At 39.4% G+C, this 25,499-nt stretch overlaps 2 protein-coding genes across 2 annotated transcripts; one reads left to right on the plus strand and one right to left on the minus strand.

Moving 5' to 3' along the window:
* Positions 1–741: 741 nt before the first annotated feature.
* On the plus strand, positions 742–18,049 carry cttnbp2nlb (CTTNBP2 N-terminal like b). The gene is made up of 5 exons (XM_057356711.1): positions 742–856; positions 7,507–7,614; positions 12,912–13,142; positions 13,741–13,848; positions 14,990–18,049. The coding sequence occupies exons 1-5, from the start codon at positions 851–853 to the stop codon at positions 16,253–16,255; spliced, it is 1,719 nt and encodes a 572-aa protein (XP_057212694.1). The 5' UTR covers positions 742–850; the 3' UTR covers positions 16,256–18,049.
* On the minus strand, positions 18,047–23,962 carry capza1b (capping actin protein of muscle Z-line subunit alpha 1b). The gene is made up of 10 exons (XM_057356712.1): positions 23,848–23,962; positions 22,198–22,261; positions 21,891–21,942; positions 21,692–21,755; positions 20,579–20,785; positions 20,294–20,373; positions 19,922–20,000; positions 19,757–19,828; positions 19,610–19,672; positions 18,047–19,232 (listed from the first exon to the last, which is right to left on the minus strand). Exons 1-10 carry the CDS (start codon positions 23,884–23,886, stop codon positions 19,092–19,094), a joined length of 861 nt encoding a protein of 286 aa, XP_057212695.1. The 5' UTR covers positions 23,887–23,962; the 3' UTR covers positions 18,047–19,091.
* Positions 23,963–25,499: the final 1,537 nt, after the last annotated feature.

A 25,499-nucleotide genomic window follows, 5' to 3' on the forward strand; every position in this document is an offset into this window, starting at 1 on the left:
CTCTCAGCCTTTCTGAAGAACATATAAAACTTTTCCAACCATTCTCCACACTATAATCATTTTTTCCATTACCTTAATAGTGTTCAATACTAATCTTTTCATATTAACCAAGAGCAATATTTTAGTTTTAAAGTTATGATTTTTACCTGTTCAGCCTAAATTATCTGTTTTGTTTACTGTTTCAGTCACATCGATCTGTGTTTCGGCCACTAGGAGGCGCCGGAGACGAGGTTTGGGGCGCTTATTAATGCGTACTGCAGATCTAGAAAAGGTTTATTTATCGCTTAACCTTTGCCATGTCACTAATATTAGACAACACTTCAAAGCATTACAAACACATTCGATTACATTAAACATTAATTAATAAGTATCGACAGTTGGAAAGGCGGGCAAAAACATTAAAACTATAATGTTCATAAATATAATAAAAAAATAATTTCATTTTAATGTGAGTGAGATGTTACCTGACTTTAAAATTATTTTGAACAATTTTCATTATGTTTTAAAATATTTACATTCATGAAACAAAAGCTTGATTTGTAAAATAAAATTAAGTGCATCGTGCATATAGAGACTGTTCAAATCACTACAATAACCTGCATTTAAAACAAATAACCGCAGACAAAGACACGGATTGAAAGCGTATTTAGCTCCTCCTCCTGCCGCCGAGCGTCCAATCCCAATGGAGAATTCTGATCGACGGTCTCCACCTATTGGCTGAACGATCTGTCAGTGGCTGTGGTCCCTATTTTCGGCTGGGACAGTAGCGCGGCAAGCAGTGAAAGTAAGAATAACTCCGTGAACTGGGATAAATCTAATCAAGGGGACTGATGAACAAATAAAACCCCATATGAAGGTAAGGAAATGCAATTGTGAGGAATGAAGGTTGTTCAAGGGTGTGAAGGACAGAGGGTGTGAATCTGATCGGGAGAGCGTGCTGGTGTGGAAGAGTGAATCGCAGCCCAGTGTAGATTCCCAATTCATGAACTCACTATTATGACAAGCATATATGCTTTAAATCGTAAAAAATGGATTCGTGCGCCATACAATTATCTTTTTCGAGTATTAGAAGAGAAATTGGACGCAACGAGATAAGTATTGACTGATATGGCATGCAGTGAGAGAAGACAATGTAATGAATGTTGACAGAATGCTACAAAGTAACTCTTCCATCTGTTTATCCGGGCAGATGTCAGACGGTTATCTAGAGTATCCGGGTACATTACTGCTTTACGTGTTTGAGAAGTGCACTGATTACTTGTTTTGGTTCGAGTTTAGTAGTAGTAGGTGAATGGTCCATATGTTCAGAACGATTATTTCAAACGCTGAAAGGGAAGCCTTGTGTCCAACAGGAAATGTGATATTCCCAGTGGGTGTTTTTGTTGAGCAGTAGCTTAAATTTTGGTGAACTTTCCTAGTCATGTGGACTATACAGGCATTAAGTATGTACTTTTTAAATACATTTACTAAAGAAGGCGTTGATACTTACTTCACTCTCAGCTCAAACAAACAAGCTGCGATTCCCAGTAGTGATGTTAAGTTGTCTGAGAGCAAAAATGCAGTCTACCCTGTATGCGCTGAAATGCTCTGTTTTGACTGGCATGTCAGAATCACTTGAGAAAAGCTAGCCTCATTTTACAGATCTTTCTATTCCTTGGGCTAATGTGTCTGATGTGTTCAGTTAATGGCCTCAGGTGGCAACCTTTGGAACAGTTTCATTGTCTTTTATTTCAGTTTCATGGATTCAGTTTGACAGTGTTGCAAACAAGACCCATATAACCTGGATTTCATTGGATTGTGGTCTTTTATACTGTAGCTGTGTGCAAAAGCTCAGAACTGTTTTGCAAAGAATTGTACCATCAAAAAAAACGTTCCAATGTAACAGCATATGCAAAAGTAATGGTTATCTCCGTATCATCGTAACAACTTTTGAACGTGGTTTGCATAAAGTCCTGGAATGTATAAATTTAGCTCAGATCTGCAAATCTGGAGCATTGAGGAAGTGTGCAAGAAACTCACACTTGGGGGAAACCAGAGCACTTCTTGCTGAAGGAAAGGGCTGCGTTATAGGGTATAAGGTTTAGAGAAGTCATTAGATGAGTGAATCTGTAGGTAACATGCCGAATCATTGTATGCTGAGAGAGACCAATAGTTCTTATGAAATCGTCTGAATACTGTCCCAGGATCAAAATCTTGAATTTGGAAATAGATTGTAAGATGAAGGCTGTTGATCAGTTGTTGTTGGGATCTATTAGTACGCATTGGCGTCTCCTGAGTCTTTCTGTTAATATTTAATAAGCATGTGTGGAGTGTGAATTCCTGGAATTCCTTTTGGTCTCTGTAACCCATATAGTGTTTCATTTTCCCACTCACACGTTCCGTCTCTTATTTATTCATTTGGCAGTCGCTTTTATCCAGTGCACTCAGGCTTTTAGATTTTGGGATCCAAACCAATGACCTTCATGTTGCTAGCGTCACTCTCCACCCGTTCTTACTTTATAGACTGTTCCACACTTGTGTAAATGTAATGTCTGGTTACAGCATCCGAACAGCGCCGCAAACCACACACCCATCTGACACATGTCTAACTCGCTCATAAAACAAATGATTCATTAAGTAAGCTGAAATTAGGCGGTGGTGTGATGGTTTCTACCCTTAGTGGGTGTGGGTTCAGCTTGAGGTCCGGTGAGATTTTAGTGAGAAATCTCTTTTCATTCATGAGAAGGTGTGAAAATCAATTTCTCTGATATTCCTATTGGGTTTATCCAGCTGAAACACCCAGTTTAAAAAAGCCGCTTCAGGTCTAAATGTGAACGTGTGTAATGATAGTGGTGGTTTATTGGATGACAAGGATAACAATGAGTGCGTTTACATGCACAGAATAAACGGATATCTATCAAAAATCAGATTAAAAAGAAACCTGTTTTCACGTGTTTACATGCATGGTAATAAACTGGCTATGGAAGTTTGAGACTTGCCGGGTTTCTCGCGTGCAATGACATCATCGTTGTTTTAGTAATTAAAAATGCAGCGGAAATACGGTCAAAAGCTGTATTTTTATATCTCGTCTCATGTCCGCAGTACCTGCATATGCAACAATAGTTCTTAATTTTGACATTTCTACATCAACTGCATGATTCAAGAGCAGACTTTTATGCGTTATTTTACTTTTACTTCGGTATGGGACTTTCACTATTGCGCTGTCAGACATGCGCACATAAACAAAACTGAGAGAAAACCGGTAAAGGCGTTTACGTGCCGCACGAAATCGGAGTAATGGGCAAAAAACTACCCCTGCCGAGCGGGTTTTGCTTACGCCGTTTATGAGCTTTCCTCGATAAAAGAAAACCGTTTTACGCGTTTACATGACTTACGTTATCAGTTTATTAAGCATAATCGGAGTAAGACTGTGCATGTAAACGCACTCAATGTTGGTGTGTTTATCTTCTGGGTGCAGCAAATTGGCAACAGCCCCATAAAACTCTTTTTTTTCTAGCTATTCATTTATATAAAGTAGTGAAATATTACATTGTTAGATAGTCTTGTTTGCTCCAGTCATAACCAGATACGGCACTGATGACTTCATCACTGTACTTACAGTGTAACTGGACTTAATGTGTAACTGAATGAGGGGTCAGTCTGTTGGTCGTTTTTGTTGTTGATCTCAGATGATCAAATTCTTCCTTATGTCTCATGTCCTGCGGAGTCTTGTTAAAGTTTCACTTACAAGTTGTGTTTTTCCATCCTGGAATGCAGTTTTTGGTCAGATATGCTGTTTGAATAATTGTTATTTACGTTCTTACGGTGAAGGCGCTTTCTCCATAAAGCTTCTTTAGGTGAAAATCCTGCTTTCTGCATGAATACACTTCAACTTGTGTATTTCAAGCACGGTTTGGGTTGCCATGTACATTAGCTGTTGTGTGGGCACCAGTGGCAGCCTTGGCTCATGTTTTGTTGTATGAAAAAACAGCTTTGACATTTCGATTTCTTTTGTGTTTCACAGGAAAGAATCATTTCATGCCTTTAAAGCAGATGATCTTTGGAAGGTGTGACTCGATAAAGCACAACATTGCCCGCCCACATTTTATTCAAGTCGTGTTGGTTCCCGTGAATCGTTCCCATTCAGTTGTAGTGTAAGGATTAGGACAAAATTCAAATCGGACAAAAAGACAAAGACACAAGTCTGTTTGCTTAACGTCTTAAAGTCTGAAATCCTATAATGGACTGCAACTGACATAATTCAGTCAAAGTAACATACAAGGGAAAAATATTTAAGTATAAGCAGACAGAATCAAGTTTACAGTGTCTTTTTTTAGTAGTACGACAGATTCATGAGTGGATTAAAATACTTTCAGATTGGAAAGATTTGTGTTTCTAGATTTGTATGGTTTTTAGTTCCAACAAAGAAAATCCCTAAGCATGTTAGGTTCAGTGTTTAGAGTCATCATATTTCTGACTCACCTGTTGTCAAACTAGCAGACTACAGTCAGTATGTGTGTGGTTTTACAAGATCTCTTGAGAGGAAATGAAGTCAGGAAGGCTCTTTTGATCAGCACAGATAATATTTTTCCAGGATACAGCAGGATGAAGATTCGTATGGGAATAATGAGCTCCTGCAGTCTGTTTCCTATTTAAAATAAGTGGAGGTATATAAAGGGTTACTGATATATTTATGCATTGATTTTTATGTGTATGTCAAAAACAGCATATTTCAGTTAAATAAACATACACTTCTTATGCAAACAGAGAGAGCTTAAACAAAAGAACAAAGAAAAGAGGCCCATGCCTATTTGACATTCTGTAGCAATGTTTTATAACAAATATTAGATCTAGTCATATAATATTAATATATAACACACACACACACACACGTCTGGTTTACTATCTCTGTGGGGACAGTCCATAGGCGTAATGTTTTTTATACTGTACAAACTGTATATTCTATCCCCTAACCCTACCCCTAAACCTAAAGATCATAGAAAACTTTTTGCATTTTTAGATTTAAAAAAATATTGTTCTGTATAAGCTTTTTTGCCCGTGGGGACCTCAATTTTGGTCCCCACGGTGACACAAGTCCCCATGTGTTGGTGTGCGTTCAGGTTTAGGTCCCCACCGGGATATACAAACATGAACACACACACACGCACACACACACACACGCACACACACACACACACACACACACACACACACACACACACACACACAGTCTTTGGCAGGGTGTATTTGTTTAAGAGCCAAGCCCAAAGAAATATTGGTGCATTCCAGATTTAACACACACACACACACACACACCATGAATCGCCTTGATCTCATCTGAATTGTGTGTTAGTAATGTCTGCATGACATCATTGATCTGAGATTATATCTAGGTCTGGTCAAGCTGTGTGACTTAGAGTAGATAGAAAAATCAAATTCTTGCAGTTGTTTAGTGACATGCTGACTTACTGAATCTTATCAAGTAGTGTTCAGATGTTTGGAGAAAATTGGCTTGGGGTAATGGCACCTGACAAACCTGAAATGTTTTCCTCCTGGGTTGTGCTCCACAAGGACATAAAAAACAAGACGTCTTTACCTGTTTTACTTTTATATATAAGGTGACAGTACCTTTATAACCAGTTACATTCTACTTTACTTTCAGTTGAGTAGTAAATGTTAGATGATGTACCATTGCATTGACTTGGTAATAAGGTCAAGAGGCTAACTGGAGTGGTGCATTTCTTGTTTTATTTTATTGGCACCATTATTCTTTTATTTATTTAATTTATTTATATTTTATTGGCCTAAATATTCTGTTTTTATCACACTTACCAGATGTGCATGTGAAATTTTCCAGCTATCGATCCCTAAAATGCTATTGGGTGTAGAAGTTCCACATTACGTACCTTTCTTAGAAACAGCTGAAGATTAAGTGTCTGTAAATAATATGGTGAAGTGATATGCGAGCGTTTCACAAACCTGAAAGTATGTCATAGCTGTAAAGTTACAAAAGTTTAATCAACACCCTGGAATGAGTGTCAACCAATCAGAATCAAGAAATCAACAGTAATTTAATAAAACAATGATGACTTTCAGAAGTGGGCGTGGACAGTAATTATACAAAAGGAACATAATTAAATAAAAATCCTGTATTGTAGCCTTATTGGTGAAACTGAATTGTATCCTCTGTGCGGTAATGCTCTTGGCTCTCTGCTCACAGCCTCACACACATACCATACCATCACTATAAAAACATAAACCCCCATATACAATAGCAATTGGCAAGTGCCTCCCGATATTATACATATCACGATAGATGGGTCACGATACAATATATTGCTGTGTATTTCGATACGATACACATTTGCGATATATTTCAATACTTTAAATAGAAAATGTCAAAAGTAGAGCTAGAAATACAACATGCTGTGCACCACCTGGGGTTTTCTGTAAGGATAAGTGTAAAAACATCCCTTACCTCTGCAGAGTGGCCATGATGCATGGACCTTTAGATCAGAGGTTTGGCTTCTCAAACTGTGGATTGCGCCCCTCAAGTGGGTAACACAGGGGAATAAGGTGGCTCACGCAAGTCACTTGGCTGTTGTGGTGCAACATGGGCAGTATAAATCCTCTGGTTCATCCGTGCTGTAAATGCGCTGGTGTCACATCCGTGAAAGCACAATAAATGTCATTGTTACTTTTCTTAATAAACATTTTGTCTAATGCACTGCAGTAGCCAAGTGACTTGTGTCATGACTTGTGAAGCCTACAAACAGCATTATTTTATATAACTCATTACTCCATTACTTATTTTGAAAACCAAAGCACACCCACACATCAGCTCTGAGAGCTCCAAGCATTATATTTTTTGCCATGCTCGCTTCCACTTACTTTTGACCGTGTGTATATGACATGATTTAAAAAAAATTAACACTATCGAAAAAGAAAATATTGCGATAGTTACATGTATAGATATTTTTGCACAGCCCTAATAATATACAACGCAACACGCCCAACTTTCATGGTTAATGTGCAGCCGTCCATTAGTCTGTAACTCAATCCAGAGCTGTCCATTGCACTTTCAGCAAACAGAGAAATGCTTAATAAGTGTGTGTGTGTGTGTGTGTGTAAGGGAGAGATTTAGGGAATCCATCACAGTACAGCAGTCTCACCACATTCACTGGAGACCTCTGTGCTGATATGCTAATAGCTTCCTGTGTTTATGCGGTCTAAAGGCAAGCCAGACCACAATGCCGAGAAACCGAACACTGCTCTGTGTGTTTCAATGCGTGCGTTTCACGAATGTCAGATAGTTCTCACACAAATGTAATTTCATACGAGATCTATTCACTGCAGAAATGTGTGGTACTGTATTGTGTTTCTAGGCCAGTGAACTTGATCTGTGTGAGCGGCATGATCCTGTTTCACTAGTCTCGGTATGGTTGTGAGTGTTTGCATATCGAGTTGTGTTGCCTGCCCTGTGGTTCTTGTAATGTGAGGTGTAATTAATGTGCGTGTGTGTTTCAGGGCAGCAGAATGAATGTGGAGACCCTCGATAAAGCTGAACTTCTGATGCTGCTCAGCATCCTGGAAGGAGAACTGGAGGCACAGGATGTTGTCATACACACACTCAGGGTAAGAGATCTGGCATTCACTCTCGCACACACGCATTAACAAATGGAATTGAAAATAATAATTTTCCAACAGGTTCCCAAAACTCATGCCATTGTGGCTCAGATGCAGGTCAGATTGGGTATTGATTGGTTGTGTTATGTAATGGCCAGTTGATGGTCAGGCTGTGGTGTGGGCTAGCAGACAGGAACCAGAGGAAGTGCGTCAAAGAGGGTACTCAGGAAACACGGAACAGAAAACAATGGCAGGCAGTGCTATTCCTGTAAAATGTACACACAATTACACACACAAGAAACATTGACTTTATTCGATTTAAAAGAAAACATTGACTGATTTATTAATTGTAAGGACGGTTTTGTTTTCATGCACGGCAGTGAATGATTCAAATCATGTGGATGTTATATTATCTTTTGTGTTTTTACAGGTGGCTTATATCGGTAAACACTGTGGCCCTGTGGCTCCATTGCTTTGTTTGTTTGAGCATTCCAACATGTCAACTCAATTACCAATGACTGCCAATGGTATTAGTTTTGTGGGCGGGTCTAGATGTTTATGATGGCAGATGGAAGGAAACCATTATATTTGTGTTGCTCTTACCAGTTACGTATGTCACAAAAACATGTTTCTAAAAGTTGTGGTCGACTGATATGGTTTTTTGAATGGCCGATACAATAAAAGCGCTGTGGCTGATAATAGGCCGATATAACACAAATGCAATTACAGTAAATGAGAGACATGCAGAAAATTGGTAAAACTACATGAACAATGACTGTGTAATACGTTTATAGTTAGCAGCATGTAACTTAAAGGAACAGTTCACCCAAAATGACAAATTCTGTCATCATTTACTCACCCTCGAGTTCTAGATCTGTACGAATGGCTTTGTTCTGATGAACACAAGAGAAAAATATTTCGAAGATTGTATGTAACCAAACAGTTCTTGGCCACCATTGACTACCATAGCAGGAAAAATCACAATGGTAGTCAAAAGTGCCCCAGAACTGTTTGCTTTCTCGCATTCTTCAAAATATCTTTTGTGTTCAATGGAACAAATACATTTATAAGCAGTTTTTCCTACTTTGGTAGTCAATGGTGGCCAAGAACTGTTTGGTTACAAGCATTCTTCCAAATATCTTTCCCTGTGTTCATCAGAACAAAGATATTTATACAGATTTGGGACAGGAGTTTTATATTTGGGTGAACTGTTCCTTTAACATCTGAATATGATTTTTTTCTGAGCATGATTCTTTTTGGCCTTCATTACTGCCTTAATTCTCTATCCTCCATTTCATTTTATGGCATGATAAGCGCGCAAATGAAATCATCCGCGCTCAATTGAGCCCGTACTCTTCAAGATCAAAAATTACACTGAATATAGTTTAAAGTGTTGTTAATATACAGACACCCACAGAATCCCACAGCTGTCCCTGTGGACTTACTGCATGTGTGTGTGATTTATATTAAGGCGGTAATTGTCTTGTTTGATGCTGTAGTTAAGAGTTAACACAGGTAATAACAGAGAAGACGAGCTTTAGATGAGCTCAGGGGTGTGTGTGGGAAAGACAGAAACATGACACGACGGGCTCGCGGTCACAAAAGACGCTCTGGTGTCTCACTGTGACCTACTGATCAACTTGAAATCAGTTTGAAGTAAAACATCTATTCTAGCTCCACACAGAAAACAAACAGAACTGTATGTAATTCATATGTGTGTGCGTTTATATTACATTTGCTGTATTTATAGTTGCTATGTGCAACTTTATAAGGAAGTGCGGCACTCTTTCTCTCTCTCTCTCTCTCTCGCTATTTAAGGCCTCTTACTGTTTAGCCTCAGGCACGATGAAGTGTGTGTGTGGTGCTACTTCTTCATTCTATGACTTTCTTCCTGGCCAGTAAGAGCCTCATTCACAGAGGAAACCATGAGAAGCCCTTGGGGCTCTTGAGACTTTTTTGATTATGAATGGCATGTGTGTGTGTGCGCGCAAGCCCCTGCTGCTTCATAATCTGGATGTTAGAAGTTCTAAAGACCTCAAGATCACCTGAAGCTCTGTCTGAGGTGCATTTTTTTCCCCATGATTCATTCTAATGTAATGAAAGAGCCTACACAGAATGTCCTCTGGGTTGAGGTTAAACAAGGAAACTGGCCGTTAATGTGACTCGCTGGTTCATTATTTTAGCATTTTAGATAGAAATCAGGTCTGTTCACAAGTGAAGTGCATGTCATGAATTGGGAATTCCATATTAAAAAGGTCAGTTTGATTTGTTCAAAATGTCTAGCCTATGTTTAACCTAATAAATGTGACTCATTTGCACACGAACACTAAGAGAGAAAACCAATGAGGTGCCTGGCTTTGGAATGTGCGCGCACGCGCGCGTGTTAAAGAGATGTAGGATTCCCTCTGAGTTAACTTCCTTCCTGGAATTCTCCTGATTCTCCCCTGTCTCCTCTGGTAACCGTCTCAGATCAGCAAGAATCTGAGTAAATACAGCCACACCAACTTATTCTAGTTTGTTATGTGTATTGATTTTTATTCTCTCACAGCAAAACTAACACATACACATTTTGGCAGGATTATGTTATACAAGATTTAACAGTATACAAAATGTTATATTTAGAATACTGTACAGTCAACCAGAAGGCCTATTACCATGTGCTGCCGATGGGGAAGTGCGGCAGTTTAAAAAACATTTACATGTGAAACTTGTTTGCGAAATTTCTGTCTTCATTTACTCACCCTCAGGTTGTTCCAAATCTGTATAAATTTCTTTGTTCTGATAAACAGAGAGAAAGATATTTGGAAGAATACTTGTAACCAAACAGTTCTTGGCCACCATTGACTACCATTGTGGAAAAAATTGCTCTATATAAAGATATTTTGAAGAATGTAGGAAAGCAAACAGTTCTGGCGCACTTTTGACTACCATTGTCATTTTTCCTACTATGGTAGTCAATGGTGGCCAAGAACTGTTTAGTTATAGCATTTTTCCAAACATCTTTCTTTGTGTTCATCAGAATAAAGAAATGTATACACATTTGGAACAACTTGAGGGGTGAGTAAATGATGACAGAATTTTCATTTTTGGGTGAACTGTCCCATAAAGCAGATTTGACGCAAGCTCAACATTAAAAACATTTCTAATAGAGAATCCACAGTGACATGATTAACATGGAAAATATATATTTTATCATGTGTCATGGCGTCACATCTGGTTAGGACACAGTGTATGACTGTAAAATGCAGCATCTAGTGGTAATAGTACCTCATTTACAAACTAAATGTGAAACTGAAAAGGCTAAAGATAGCAACTGCTGTCTATTGGGAAGAACATCCGTTTATGTGTGTGTAGTGCTGTCTGCCCTGATGGCTGTTACTGTGTGTGGGGGTGTTTCTCTGGTCTGCTGTGTTGCATCTGAAGAGAGAGATTTGTGTCTGGTTTCCTTTTGTTAAGTGCTTTCAGAAAAAAAAGAATTACTGCTTTAGGATTTACTATAAAAGAAAGACGGACAATATACACAAACAAAATACTCAGGTGTCTGAGTCAGCGTGTCTGATAGTGTTTGTGTGAACTATCCGTTGTCCTGACACTGACTTTCTACATCTGAATTCTTGAACCCCTTTGACCCCTTTTCCGTTTATTTAGCACTGTCCACTTTTGATGAAACATCCAAAACAGATGTTAATGCCAGCTGTAAGACAGGTTCTTTTTGACTATCTATGATCTCTGGATGAGGTCACACAAAGGCCAGCAGGCCACAGTTTGAGGTCTCTTGGGCTGTAAATTGACTGTAATTTACTGTAATGATGTGGAGTAATATGCATAACTGCTTTTAACTGAAGTTAGACAAATAAACTATCCAGACTGGTGGTCTGAGACAGTGCAGTTAACACACTCACACACTTTAATGGATGTTACAGTTCGTAATTCTGCCCAACAGAAGACAAAGAGAAACTGTGAAACCAGCCTGTTTTCATGGATTATGCGGTTACAGATGCTGTATTGTGTTGATTATGGTTGACACACAGAACACACCACACCCTCTCTGATTGTGTGTGTGTGTGTGAGTGCGTGCGTGTTAAAATTCTTTGAGCCCCAGACTGATGATCAGCAGATAATAACCAACAAACTACGGAAGCTGTGTTCTCTTGAAGTCTGGTTAGTTAAATACTAGTCTCTCTCGCACACACTCGCATTGTGATCTCCTGGCAGACATCTGTTGGTAGATCACAAAGGCTGCATGAAAATTTGTATTTTGTGTGTATCATGTACATATTGCTATAATATAAATTAAGCAACTGTAAATATCTCAAAATGACTTTTAAACAGTACGCTGGCCTATGACATTAATAAGAATTTATATCTGTGCATTCCTAAAGAAAGGAATTCGGTTTTTAGAAACCCTTACCGCAATCGACTTGAATAGGAAGGTATGATCTGAGGACAGAACACGCACAGCTTGGATACAGTGAGACAGCAGAACATAAACCACATATATATTCCAGTCTTTTATTGTGTGTGTGTGCGTGCGTGCGTGCGTGCGTGCGTGCGTGCGTGTGTGTGTGTGAGTGTGTGTGCTGTGTTTGCGTCCCATCTGCTGATCGGTTTAGTAAGACCCCCCATCCTTTTTAAATTAGTCACACTGGCCCCAAATTTAGCCCGTACACACACATGCACATTGAAGAGTGAACTCCACCCCCTACAGCTGGACCCTTTGTGCCGTGAGCCTCCCTTCTCTGTTCCTGGAGCCCAGGGGAGGTTTTACACCTGCCTGTGGAGGGGGGCATAAAAATGGGGGTCAGGGAAACAATTATATTTTGTGAAAATGGATGATATCTCGTTATCTGTCTACAAAACCACATGCAAACATATTTATTAATCATTCTATGAACGTAATATGGTTTGTGATTGTGCTTTTGGTTGGAAACTTACACTAAACACATTTATAAAATAAAAACGTTTTCTCTAATAATAATAATAATAATAAAATAATCATTTTTAACCTAAACGCTTGAATACAAAGAACTGTTAATGAACTTGTTAGTTACTACCCATGTACACATGACTTAACTTGGCTTATTACAATTTGCCTACATTTTTTCTCTAGGAGAACAATTTTTTTTGTTACTTTTGGATTTAAGAACTGGATCAAGATTGAGCACCGCTTAGGGCACAGTCATGATCTGAATAGATCCTTGAGACAAATAAGAAAACAGTTTTGTATCATTACAAAGCAGCATTCAGACGATGATATTTCAATAAAAACCAAATACCTAATTCTAACATTTGACATTTTGTTTTAGGCACAACAAAAAGAAGCATTTGTCCAGGAGCGATATGGACTGTATGACCTCCGAGACCCCTTTGTGGCACTGCTGAGGGACAGCGAGCTTTCACAGGCTGAGGGAGATGGAGAACAGGATCCCGTGCATATGAACCCATTGGGCGTGTTGAGACTGGTTATGGCCCACTGCACCAACATGAAGGAGAAAATGGCAAAACAGCTCGCTGCCGCAGAGAAAAGACACAGGCGGGTAAGAGACGGAGAGCGTAGCTCTCCAAATCCTTGTCAGCTTCCTACCTTGGCAGTATTTTAGGCTTCAAAGACGAGCTCCTGATTCTAAGGCTGTCCCAAAGTAAAACTATGCTTCCAAATTATACATTCCATACATTCCTTTGAGAGAAGATGATCCTATGAAGCATTGTGACTGGTGTTTGTTTTAAATATTGATTATAAGATATTTCATTTAATATGAAAAAGTCTTATTCAAAATGGAACTTCCCCCAATATAAAGACAAAATTGTGTTCAAATTGTTTTGTGTACTATTAAAGTCATAAAATACAACAAGAAGTACAAATTGTTTTTATGAAGTTGACATATTTGTTTTTCTAAGTTAAATAGACTCAGTCATCTTTTCATATACAACTAATATTTATACTGCAATTATCATTTTTTCCAGATATTTTGGTATGGTCTGCTATGGCCAGTTATGTTGTGTTTGCATGTGGTTGATACTTGAATGACTTTTTGTGTGTGTGTGTGTGTGTGTGTGTGCGTGTGTGTGTGTGTGTGTGTGTGTGTGCTGTGCGTGTGTGTGCGTGTGTGTGCGTGTGTGTGTGTGTGTGTGCAGGTAATCGCTGATTTAGAGGAAGAGAAAAGATGGCGGGTGCAAGATGCAGCTGCGGGCGATGACATCACAGCCATGCTGGAGAAGGAACAGGAAAGACTACTCCAGCAGGTAACCAAGCAACGGCAACAAAACATATACACCATACGCACAGTCACACGCACACACCTTACACTTAAAGGGATAGTTCGGTCATCAATTACTCACCCTCAGATTGGTCCAAACCAGTAAAAATGTCTTTGTCCTGCTAAACACAAAGGAGGATATTTGTAAGAATGTCAGTATCCAAACAGATCTTATCCACCATTTACTGCCATAGTAGGTAAAATAAATACTATAGGATTCAATGGTGGATAAGATCTGTTTGGTTACTTTTCCTCCCCAAAACTTGCTCTGTGTTCATTGGAACAAAGAAATATAAACAGGTTTGGACCAATCTGTGGATGGGTGAATGATGACAGATTTTTCATTTTTGGATGAACTATCCCTTTAAACAAGCCTTACATTGCAAAATAAAGCCAAAGAATTAAAGCAATAAAACCTGTATAGTACTTGACTAAAGTTTTTAATTATAAACTGTTTTAATTATTTGATATCTGTGTTTATAGTGGTGTTCGGTCATGACATAAGTCTGTGTGTGTGTGTGTACACGTGATTTGTGTAGCACGGTGTTGGGGTCAGCCTCTGGAGTTCTGTAGAGGAAAAGCTCCATTGTTTCCTGGACTGTAGTGCATGAGAGTCTGCCGTCTGTCTGTGTGTGTGTGGAGCCATTCCATTGTTTATTTGTGCTTTTATGGGGTTAGAAAAGGGTGATGATGAGGTTAAAGTACAGACAGCAGTATTATGTAAAAAAAACCTTCATGTCCTGCCCATGGGCTTCCCTTACACACACACATTTCTCTCTGGCTGCATAACTTTGTCTTTTGGGCTTGTAGGAGCCCAAAGCGCTGTATCTCACTGCACTGAATGATACATATTGTTGTTACAGCTCCAAACAAACACACATGATGGCACAATAGCACAATATAAACAATGTTGCTTTACACCACTATGAAAAGATATTGCTGCTTTGTGTAAACATTTCTACAGTTCTATACCAACATTTCGGCCACTATATAAACTTTATACAGTTCTGGAAAAAATGAAGAGACCAGTCCAAATTTGCCTTCAATCATCATTTCCTCACGCACTGCATTTATTTTGTTGTTCGTAAAAGTTCATATCTCTCTTGATCTTCCTTCCCTATTCATAGCTGGAGTTGGAAAGAGCACAAGTCGAACGCTTACAAAGCGAGCGGTCAGTTCTGTCAAACCAGGCCGAGGAAGATTTAGCACAGCAGCAGCAGTTAACCTCAACACTGGCTAAAGAATGTCAGAACGCCACGGCACGGGCAGAAGAAGAGAGCCAGCGTGTCATCGAGCTCACTCGCCAGCTGGAACAGGAGCGCATTACTATAGAAAGCCTGAAGGAGGAGCTGGAGAGCGAACACAGTCACGCTCAGCAGATAGAGGCCAGAGCTGAGAGACAGCTGGCTGAGTTTGATACTGAACGTGAGCAGATGATAGGGAAACTACGCAAGGAAGAAAAAAAATATCAAGAGCTTCAAGAGCAGCTTAATAGTTTAAAGAAAGAGTTGGATGAAATGAATCAAAGAGAAAAGGCAGAGAAAGATAATGTTCAGGAAGAAAAGGTCACAGTTACACAGGAAACTTCTCCACACACTGAAGTCGATGGCAAAAATGCTGAATCAAAATCATCTCCACTCCCCAAATTGAACGGTCATCACACGCCCAAAGAGGCGGAGTCTCCCGCAGAGGAGAGGAATAAGGAAGGAGGATTGGTGGACAACGGAGCGATGCTTCCTGGAGGAGGCGGAGCCTCACAGTGCCTCTCTCCCAGCAGCCCCTCCTCATCCTCCCTTAGCTCATCTCCCTGCTCGTCCCCCGTGCTGACCAAGCGTTTGGCCTCACTGGGTTGCTCCAGCCCCACCTACCCCTCCTCCTACCAGGCCAGCATCAACCAACGATTCCAGGCGGCACGTCACAAGTTTCAGGCCCAAGCTGAGCATCACGGAACCGTCGTCCACTCTCCTCGTGACCTCTCGCCTACTGCCGCCCCTCCGACACCTCCAGACAATTCTTCTGCCAAGCAGATCGCCCGCAACACTGTCACTCAAGTGCTGTCCCGATTTACGAGCCAGCAAGCGGCAGGAAAACTCCCCACATCCAACAGCTCGCCTTTTGGCACGGATTACCGCAATCTGAGCACCGCCTCCTCGCCAACAGGGAAAAGCCCAGGTGTTCTTTCACCTGGTATCCGCTCACCGGTCATTCCCAGGGCAGAAAAGATTCATCCACCTCCTGTACCTCTTAAAAAGCAGGGGGTAAATCAATCTCCTAACTCCCCTGTGCTCACCGGCAGGGCCAGCCACTTCCCTGAGCTCTCTGGAGGCTGCGGTCTCACCAGCGGTCAGGAAGATACAAAAGAGCTCGACCTGGTTATGTCTTCATCCAGTTAACCGGCCTCGAGTCCACAGTCAGTCTTTACCCTGCTCCTACTTTATTCCTTCTACTATCTATAGCACTCTTTGAGAAGCTTAAAAAGTGAAAAACTTTCATAATTTATTCACACTCGTGTCATTGCAAACCTGAATGACTTTCTTCTGTAGAACACAAAAGATGTTTTGAACTAACCAAACAACGTTGGCTTCCATTCTGTGGACACAAAACCAGGCATTTCTCAAAATATATAATATTTTGCGTTCCACAAAAAGTCGTACCGGTTTTGAATGACATGATCAGTATTTAGTGTAGTTGTGTTTTCATTCTATACTCTATCTGAGCCTATAAAACCTGCCCAACCGTAATAAAGGTAACTAGTGCTGACCTGGTGCTGACACAACCTGACCAAACCCTGTCAAATACTACTCAAAAAAGATTGAATTTATTAAAATATTCTTTCATTTTTTTACATTTTAAGTATTATATTATTCTGATTTTATTTTATAAAGAGTTTTATTTATCCTAAAATGTTATTTTTTGTTAGTCCATTCCTGATGTTAAATGATAGTCACTGAAAAAAACTATATAAAGTAAAAATATGTATGAAATGGAAAACACAGATGATGTTAAAGCTATTATTCCATCAGGCTTGAGCTACTAATAAGATCATTCTCAATCTGTCCTGATGGTGTGGTTTATATTTAATCTATGGACTATATAATAAGTCCATTAAGTCTTTAAACGAAATGTTGGAGAGACACTGTTGTAATGGGCTGTTATTGAAAACCTCCGTCTGCTACTGTATTGTACCGTGAGTACACTGTCCTCTAGTGTCGATCTGAAGAATTGCTGCTCAGGAAGATGTCACAGCATTACACATCAGATGAACCAGAATACCTTCTCTGTAAATGAAGATAATATATGTATCTTATGTCATATAGATTCTCCGATATGGTTTGTAAACATTATTTAGAATCAATTGAGAATTTTGGAAATTTGAGGGTGAAAACACTGCTTTTCTGGGTTTATACGAATCCAGCACTGATTCTGTTAAAATGTTATGTCTGTACTGGACTGCCTTATATATGAAATTTAACCCTATTAGGTAGAACCTATAGCACAAGATACATGAAGCATTACCATGGTATAAGCACAATTGAGTGAGGTCATCATTTAATGATTACCAGCATCCTTTTTTCACTAGTTGTATACAAATAGACATTTAGTAAAAATCTTGCTGTCAGCATGCAGTCATAAACTGCTTTTGAGAGAACAACTTTGGGTGTTAATCAGAAATAATGGTGCATGTGTCTGCCCTTTCCTACATATATTTAAACTGTTCCACTGTCATTTCATTTAGTTTTTGCAACCTTTTAAGTAGCAGTTAAGATTTCTACTACTGTATCCTGCTTATTGTGTCGATAAAACTGAACCAATATTAGATTTTTACATTTGTACCTGGGACTTATGAAGACCAGTCTCCTTTTAAAACAGTTTTGGCTAGTTGTACAAAATGGTAAATTGTTTACTTTAATTTCTTAGTGATACCGGACGTATTTGTCCTTGACAAAAGGGTTTTGAAGTTTAGCTGTATTTTTCTGTCCAATGTGACATTGATGATTTTGCATTTTATGAATACATTCCTTACTCTGAACACATCACTACAAACGTTAGAGGAAGATTTATACAAATAGATGCATCTTAAGTCCTGCTGTATGATGTGACTTCTCAACATTTGATTTCTGAAATATATCTTCACAAGAGAAAACTGTCAGTCTGTTTACACAATAAAGGCTCAACAGTAAAAGTCATTTTGGCGCCAGTTATTCATTTACTGTGATTAGATATTTACTTTGCATGTTTTAAAATCTGAAAAAATAAAGGCAAGTTACAAGAGACAGAATATGCCAGTATTACATGATGGATTCAAGGGTGTATTTTACAGAGGGAATTTTGATGAGACAAACAAGACTAAAGGTCGATGTGAAAGCAGTGTGGCAGAAACATGCAAACAGCAACACTGACTACCTCCTCAAGCTGCCGGGTGAGAGGAGGGACAAACAAACTCAAATTCAGCGTACAGACAACAGATTGTGGATACCCAAAATGCATCACAAAGTACCTGTAACAGGCTATGGTCTTCCCAAATATATGCAGAAACACAATTTGTGTGCAAATATGAAACTCGAGATGTAATTTGTACGTATGTGCCACCAAAGAGGGTTATCCATGTATTTATTTATTCTGTCTTTTTGGTTTAACCATTTTAGTTTGGTAGACTGTGAGTCACTGTTAGATAAAGATATGGAGAGAGCACTTAAGACAGAAGATCATTCCAAACTCAGACACAACCTGCTCCCTTTTTCGTCCCATCAACCTCATGTCTTTCCCCTGTTACAGCCTGGATAGTTGATGGCAGGACAAGATTCTCATCTCTCCAGGCTGTCAGAAGGCAGACGAGGTGGAGAAAGGTGAGGTTGTTATCTGACTCGGGTTTGGAGATACAGTGAGGCATTATAAACTGTTTTAAAACAACACAAAACCATTTGCACAAGCATTGCAGCTGTCACAGTTCACAAAAAAAAATCAAAACGAAACTCTTTTTGAATGACTGATGAATGGGTAAATAAGAGAAAAGCATAATTTAGATCCAATACTCCCTCCAAGGTCTTACAACAGCTGAGACCCAACAAAGTCCATTAATGACAGGAAGGTGAATGGAATTACATCCTCTTTTGAACAGTTTTTCTTTTTTCATTTGTGGGAGACTTCTTCGACCAAGGGAACGGCGTGTGATGTTCTGAAAGCCGGCTCCACGTGTGAACCAGAAGGAAGAACCGGGTCGGGTTGGTTCTAAGCGTTTTGCATTTCTTTTCCGATCTTGTAGCTAAGGATCTTGTTCCAGTCGATCTTGGTACGAGTGACGGGTAGCTGTCTGCGAAGAGCTTTGAAGGTGGTATCTGACATCGTCTGGTAGTTCTCGCTGATGGCCGTCTGGTGGAAAATATAAACATAATCTTAAACACAATTGGACAGTAATGTGGATGTAATGTAATTTCAGCGTTTACAGTTGACAATGTGTGATGTTTTTGTAGAAATTTGTTTTTCATCACCCAGATGCAATTCATGCTAAAAGTACAAACTACCAATATCGTGTAGCATTTTACTAATTGTCATCCTTTATAAAAATCTTTTTTTAACATCTCAAATTATTAAATACACAGCAGCATATACTATATGTCTTGAGCCATGATAATGTTCCTTTATAGACATTCAGCCTGAGATACAACTATAGTCCAAATCTGATTTAAACTAAATGCGGTAATTGGCATTTGCCTTCATTAAATTCACACACACAGTCATCAGCTTACCTGGTAATCGTTTTCAGCATTTTCAATTATTTTTACAAATTCCTTGGCAGTCTGGGTTTCATTCTAGAGATAGAAAGTCACCAATTACTAACAATATAAAAAACAAGCATTAACCATACATGAAAAATTATTTTTATTTCAACTCACATCCACTACAATGGACTCCTCCACCTCCTTATGGCTCACCAGCTGAACATTACCATCCTCATAATAATGCACCTGAAGACACACAAGCAACATAATGATCATCACAGACTCTCCACCAGTACAGTTTCATTTTCATGCCCACTCTGATCATCTGTGAAGTCTAACCTGGATCTTCAATACTCCCACCACCTGAGCTGATGACTGACTGATAGTGAACTTCCACTCTGACCTGCACCGGCCGTTCCTGACAAGAGAGAATAACACTTTATAAGATCACAGAATCAAATCACAACTAGTCAGACAGTCAATAAGAAAAATAAACCCAAATGTGATCAGTCTGGGTCGATTGTACATTAATGCAATATCGCTCAAGTAGGAGTGTATGTAGTGTTCTTATATCTTCATGGCTGTGATTAGGCTAGAGGCACGAGGACGCAGGCCGAGTCCCGGATGAGTTAAGAAAAGGCGCGAGTGCTATGAAAGACATGAACCTGGATAAACGGTAATAATAACTCACTAAACAGCAACACTACTCACCAAAAGTTTTTGGGCTGAAATTGATGACCTTCAATACAAGCAATGATTGTTTGTTGACCATCAACAGTTTTCCCATACACCTGTAGAGTAAATGTTAGTACACACATCAGTGACTTCACATACAATAAAACAGTTGCACTAAAATGTGTAAAATTGCACTTTTTAATGAGATCCTTGATTCAACACATAACTGATCAAACCATAGTTATTAACACAGTACAAATAAATATAAAGAATTTCTTGGAAATGTGGTGCGAGTGTAACAGAAAGGTGCAGGGTGTGTACCGTGCAGACTCCAGTGGGATAATGCTCTTTCACATAAGCACTAAGGGCTTCATCACAGGCGTCTCTCCATGACCGAAGTGTGGTCTCTCCCTCGTAGTGCTGAGGATCGCTCGCTTCCTTTCGCAGGTGATCGAAACGGAACGACTGCCGTTTCCGAGGATCAAAGAACCGCCCGTTTCCCAGATCTCCATGCTCAGTGATCAGAACCTTAAGAACAGCAACACAAGGGATGTTTAGACAAAACTTATTCCATGTCTCAGGTCTCTAAAACGCCAATACCATACTCGCACAGTAGCGAACACTCAAAACTGATCTCTAATGCATGGATCACATGTTTTTATTAAATATAAAACTAAATACAAGACTTAGATATCGAAAGAACTAAACTTCTGAGAACCATATACCGAACTATTGTAAAACACTTTTACTTTTATTTTTAAAATCCCTATACTATAACAAAAGGCTAATCAGTATAGTCCTTCACAGAATGCACAGCTGCCTAAAATGAAGTGAGGTGACAATGGGTGAGGTGATCTATTCTTTCAAGGCATACTTCAACCCAAAATTCTGTCATTGCATTGACTCCCATAGTAGGAAAAATCACTTTATAATTTTTTTGGTTCTGTTGAACACAAAAGAAGATATTTTGAAGAATGTAGGACAACAAACAGTTCTGGGGCACTTTTAACTAACATTGTATTTTTTCCTACTATGGTAGTCAATGGGGGCGAAATCTGTCTGGTTATAAGCATTCTTCCAAATATCTTTCTCTGTGTTCATCAGAACAAAGAAAAGTATACAGACTTAGAACAACTCAAAGGTGAGTAAAAGATGACAGAGTTTTCATTTTTGGGTGAAGTATCCCTTTCACTTAGTGTAGGGACTTAGGTCCCTACACTAAAGGGCATTGGGTAAATGTGCCACATCATGTAACACTTAAATGGGAGGAATCTTTACACAGGCACAGTTCCAACCTTCCCACCCATACTAGTGCCTATCTAATCATTATGTTGATGGCAGAATGAAGACTAAACCTGAACACACCTTTACTGTTACACTTCTGAACAACAGATTGAATTATTGCTCCTGTAAGTCTCCAAGAAATTAACCTACCGCTTCCTCACTACCGTCCAATTTGACAGGAGCGAACTGATCCATATTATACTGAGCAAAGGCACTGTGAAAAACAGAGCAAAAGAGAGAGAGACAAAGACATTTCTTTAAGTAATACTGGGTATAAATGACCATGCCTAATGTCGGACACACATGTCTGCAAAATAACTTAACTGACACAAAGACACAAACTACTTACTGTGCTGCCCCCTCCCGAAGGAGGTTGTCATTGTTGAGGAGAAGCCGGACATCTAAAAAATACACAACGATTAAAAGCTGGGGACTGAATCCATTCTTTACCTTATCTACTGCTGACTTACAAACTTAAAATGTTAAATGCTTTGGTCTGGCAGGTCAATTCAATTGTAAATCAGCACTGCGGTGACTTACTAAAGCATAATGTAACACTAGAAGACACATAATACCAAATCAACATATCAATTTAGACAAATACAGAAGCCCTGAACCGAAAGAGGTTTTGAAAAAAAACAGCTCAAAATACTCACCATTGAAAACTTCATTGAATTCTCCAGGGGGAGCATGGGTCACAAAGTTAGATGCGATGCGGACCTGTGGAATGAATGCAAATAGTGAGGCGTTGTACTACGTATCCATTAACTGACAAGATCTAATATAAAATTAAAAAAATACAAATTAAGAATGTTAATAATACTTTGTTTTTTTCTCCAGAGCATTACTGAACATTGAGGATGAGGAAGTAAGAGCCATCAAAAGATTAGAGAAACATGAATAACTTATACATATGCTTTAAATTGAACAAAAAAATAAATAACAATTAGGCAGGAGAAAATTGTCGCTGTCGGACTAAAGCCTCCTCTCTCAAAATATCATGATTTTTATTTTTTCCAAAATCATTGCTATTGGAATGGAGACCCTTCATGTTTGTGTGTGGGTTTTGCAACTATTTAAAAAGAGCTTTTTAACTTTGGCAACACTGTTTATTATGGACAAAAATGCAGTTTTGAAGATACGAACGACAGTGTCGAAATTCTACACATATTTTCCTTATTTTTAAAAATAACAATGGGCTTCCTGGGTGTGCTCTTAAGTACAGCAAGACAGTTTCAGCTGGTAACCGCAGAGCTCAAATTACCACATAGTCATACACCCACAACACACACTTTAGAAATCTCTGCAACACACCAATAACACAACCTATCGCTCACACTCAAGAGAGTACAAGGGTAGTGGGCACAAATACACACAAGACTCAAGAGCAATGAAATAAAGCTTTGTTTACATACAAATTACATCTCTTTAGACAAGCACTGAACTCCTGAACATAATGACACAGTTGTCACTGGATGTTCAGACGAAATCAAGGAATAACAACACTGCCTCAAAACAAAACATTTACATGTCATTTTCTGATTGTCAGCTGGGAGTTATAACTCAAAGGTATAAAAGAATGCAGAAAAAAATGTAACAAAAAAAATTGTGGAAGTTGCGTGCAGCTTTAAGATAAAGTACAGAAATAGAGTACGAGTTTCTCATCTGCTGTATATGATACCCATGACTACAGTCAATCGTGCAAAATGACAGCTCAGTCCATATAAAGCTTATCTACTGTAAATTTACCAGGGTGACAGGCTTGATTCATGCCAGAGTGTGACAGACGTGTACCCTCTTAATACTACATTTCAGACACAAAACACAGTCGTGACCTCATCCGGTTCGGGTGGCAGGCGGAACTGGCATTTGCTGACCTGCACGTATGTGGCTGTAATTCTATCGGAGCTCGGCCGAGGTTCGGTTCAGAGTGGGTGGATCAGCTGAGATCTATTTCTGAACTCACTTTGACAGCTAACACGCTAACAGCTGACGATCAAAACAAAACTGAAACCCACCGAACTTCGGTCGTTCTGGGTGTAACGGATAGATTGAAGGCCGTTAACACACAGTGTGTTGTCCGGGTTTTCGCTATTATTGAGCTAGCTCTGTTTGTTGTAAGAGAGTGCAACGCCGCGATTTCACTTCCTCACAAGTTAGCACACGGCTAACCAGCTACACTGCCGCGCGCTCCTTCCGAGGAGCCGTTCTTCGTTCCTCTGCACGCGGAGGGCACTGATATAAACAAACGCGGGCGTATAGTCTTGATCGGTCTGCAACAATTAACTTAATATTTCGTTTTTTACCTTCTCCTCGTCTGAAAGCGGCTCCTCAAAGTCGGTCATCTTGACTGTGGCGGAGCCTCACACCGCGGCGCATGCTGGGTAGCGCGCGCTGTCACGCTCGTGACCATAATAGGGCAAAACGGAGTGTGAGCCGACGCCTCACGCAGCTCTGACTTTACCACGCCCGGCCTGATCTAACCTGTCAATCAAAAGAGGAAGCGTGAGGACTGGTACTGCGCGCATCAAGTGATGTGACTGATATATTAGGGGTCAGTGACATATAACGTGTAATTAATTGACATTATGTCTAAATGAACTCAAACTCTCTGGTGTTAACCTTGTGCACTGAGTAATAGCCTACAGATGAGAATAATATTTTTCCATAAACCGCTTTTCCCTTAATGAAAGTAATAAAACGAACCTAAACAGGCTACTTAAGACCAAAGTTTGATTTTACAGGAATCGGACATAATTGTAGTTAATTCCTATTTGTCTAAGTTTAATTTACGACACTTTTTAGGCTTTGATGGTGGTATTTTGCATTGCATTCTTACTCTCAGGTGATTCTGAAATGACTGCATTCCTAGGATTCGGGATATTTTCCATGATATTTTCCACCACAAACCCGGAAGTTACGTCTTGATTAATATTAAAAGTATTTAGTGACATTAAAACATTAATGCTACTTATGATTTGGTAGAATTAAAACATTAGCCTACAAGTATTGATTGATATGAAAACAGCGCAGTTCCATTCATTATTTCCGGGTATGCTCAATTGGTGCACTGGTTGAAATCTATTGTTTGGAATGGGACCTATAAATTGCTATAATATCTCAGGTGGTACCGTTATGACGCCCATGCTCATTCTAGCTCTCCCGATGTCCTACAGAGGGCAGCGTTCATTTAGCATTAAACCGTTGTTGCTTGAGAAAGACAATTCCACTGTTGAACAGCAGAAGTCGCCTTCTCACTGCCCTTAACTCTGAAGCAGGTAGTTTACTTCAAAAACCACAGGTGGATGTAGGCCGAGAATCCGCACATCTGGGGCCTGTTTTCTCAGGAAGGCATCTGATGTAGGATATCACAATTTTCTAACCCAAGAGCACGGGCAAATCGGGCACAGTAACAACAGACTAATGTAACTGCTGAAATCAAACAGACATTCTAAGATGTTTGAGGGTGTAAGTCAAGGACAAACTTTCAATGTTCATATAAATGCAACAAAAATTTGGTAAAGCAGAGCTTGGGAACATTGCAATCAAATAGTCTTCATTTTAACAAGGAACCAATTTGTCCCAGAGAAAAGCACCACAGTTCTCATCCTCCATGACATCACATTGGTCACGTGTAACTTTGGATCCAGAAAGAGGTAGGCTAGAAGATGTATCTTGGAGATTCTGTGTGTGAAGCCCATCAGCATGTTACAGTAAGTTGCTAAGAATCTTAAGAGAGATTGAGGAGTGAAAAACTCCCTTGGTTGGAGGCGTACATTTAAAATGCTTTCATGTAGGCTATATCTTCTGTCCAAAGGAACCTTAAAAATTGTGTAATGGGTAAAATAATATTATTTTTTAAGAAAGTAAATGTGAGTGGTGTTGGTGTTTGCCTTATTCTAAAAAAAACTAACAACACACTCATTCCCCAAAAGCCACACATCTGATGCCACAAATG

The sequence above is a fragment of the Triplophysa rosa genome, linkage group LG17 (genome assembly GCF_024868665.1).
Source record: "Triplophysa rosa linkage group LG17, Trosa_1v2, whole genome shotgun sequence".
In the NCBI taxonomy this organism is placed as follows: Eukaryota; Metazoa; Chordata; class Actinopteri; order Cypriniformes; family Nemacheilidae; genus Triplophysa; species Triplophysa rosa.

What these genes read in the sequence shown, in the direction of transcription:
- capza1b (XM_057356712.1), bottom strand. Translation starts at nt 23,886, where the DNA reads ATGACCGACTTTGAGGAGCCGCTTTCAGACGAGGAGAAG. An exon ending in TTTCAGCCCAAAAACTTTTG is followed by an intron (nt 20,001 to 20,293) that starts GTGAGTAGTGTT and finishes CTCTCTTGTCAG; the next exon opens with GAACGGCCGGTGCAGGTCAG. An exon ending in TGGGAGTATTGAAGATCCAG is followed by an intron (nt 19,829 to 19,921) that starts GTTAGACTTCAC and finishes GTGTGTCTTCAG; the next exon opens with GTGCATTATTATGAGGATGG.
- cttnbp2nlb (XM_057356711.1), top strand. An exon ending in TTGTCATACACACACTCAGG is followed by an intron (nt 7,615 to 12,911) that starts GTAAGAGATCTG and finishes ATTTTGTTTTAG; the next exon opens with GCACAACAAAAAGAAGCATT. An exon ending in CAGAGAAAAGACACAGGCGG is followed by an intron (nt 13,143 to 13,740) that starts GTAAGAGACGGA and finishes GTGTGTGTGCAG; the next exon opens with GTAATCGCTGATTTAGAGGA.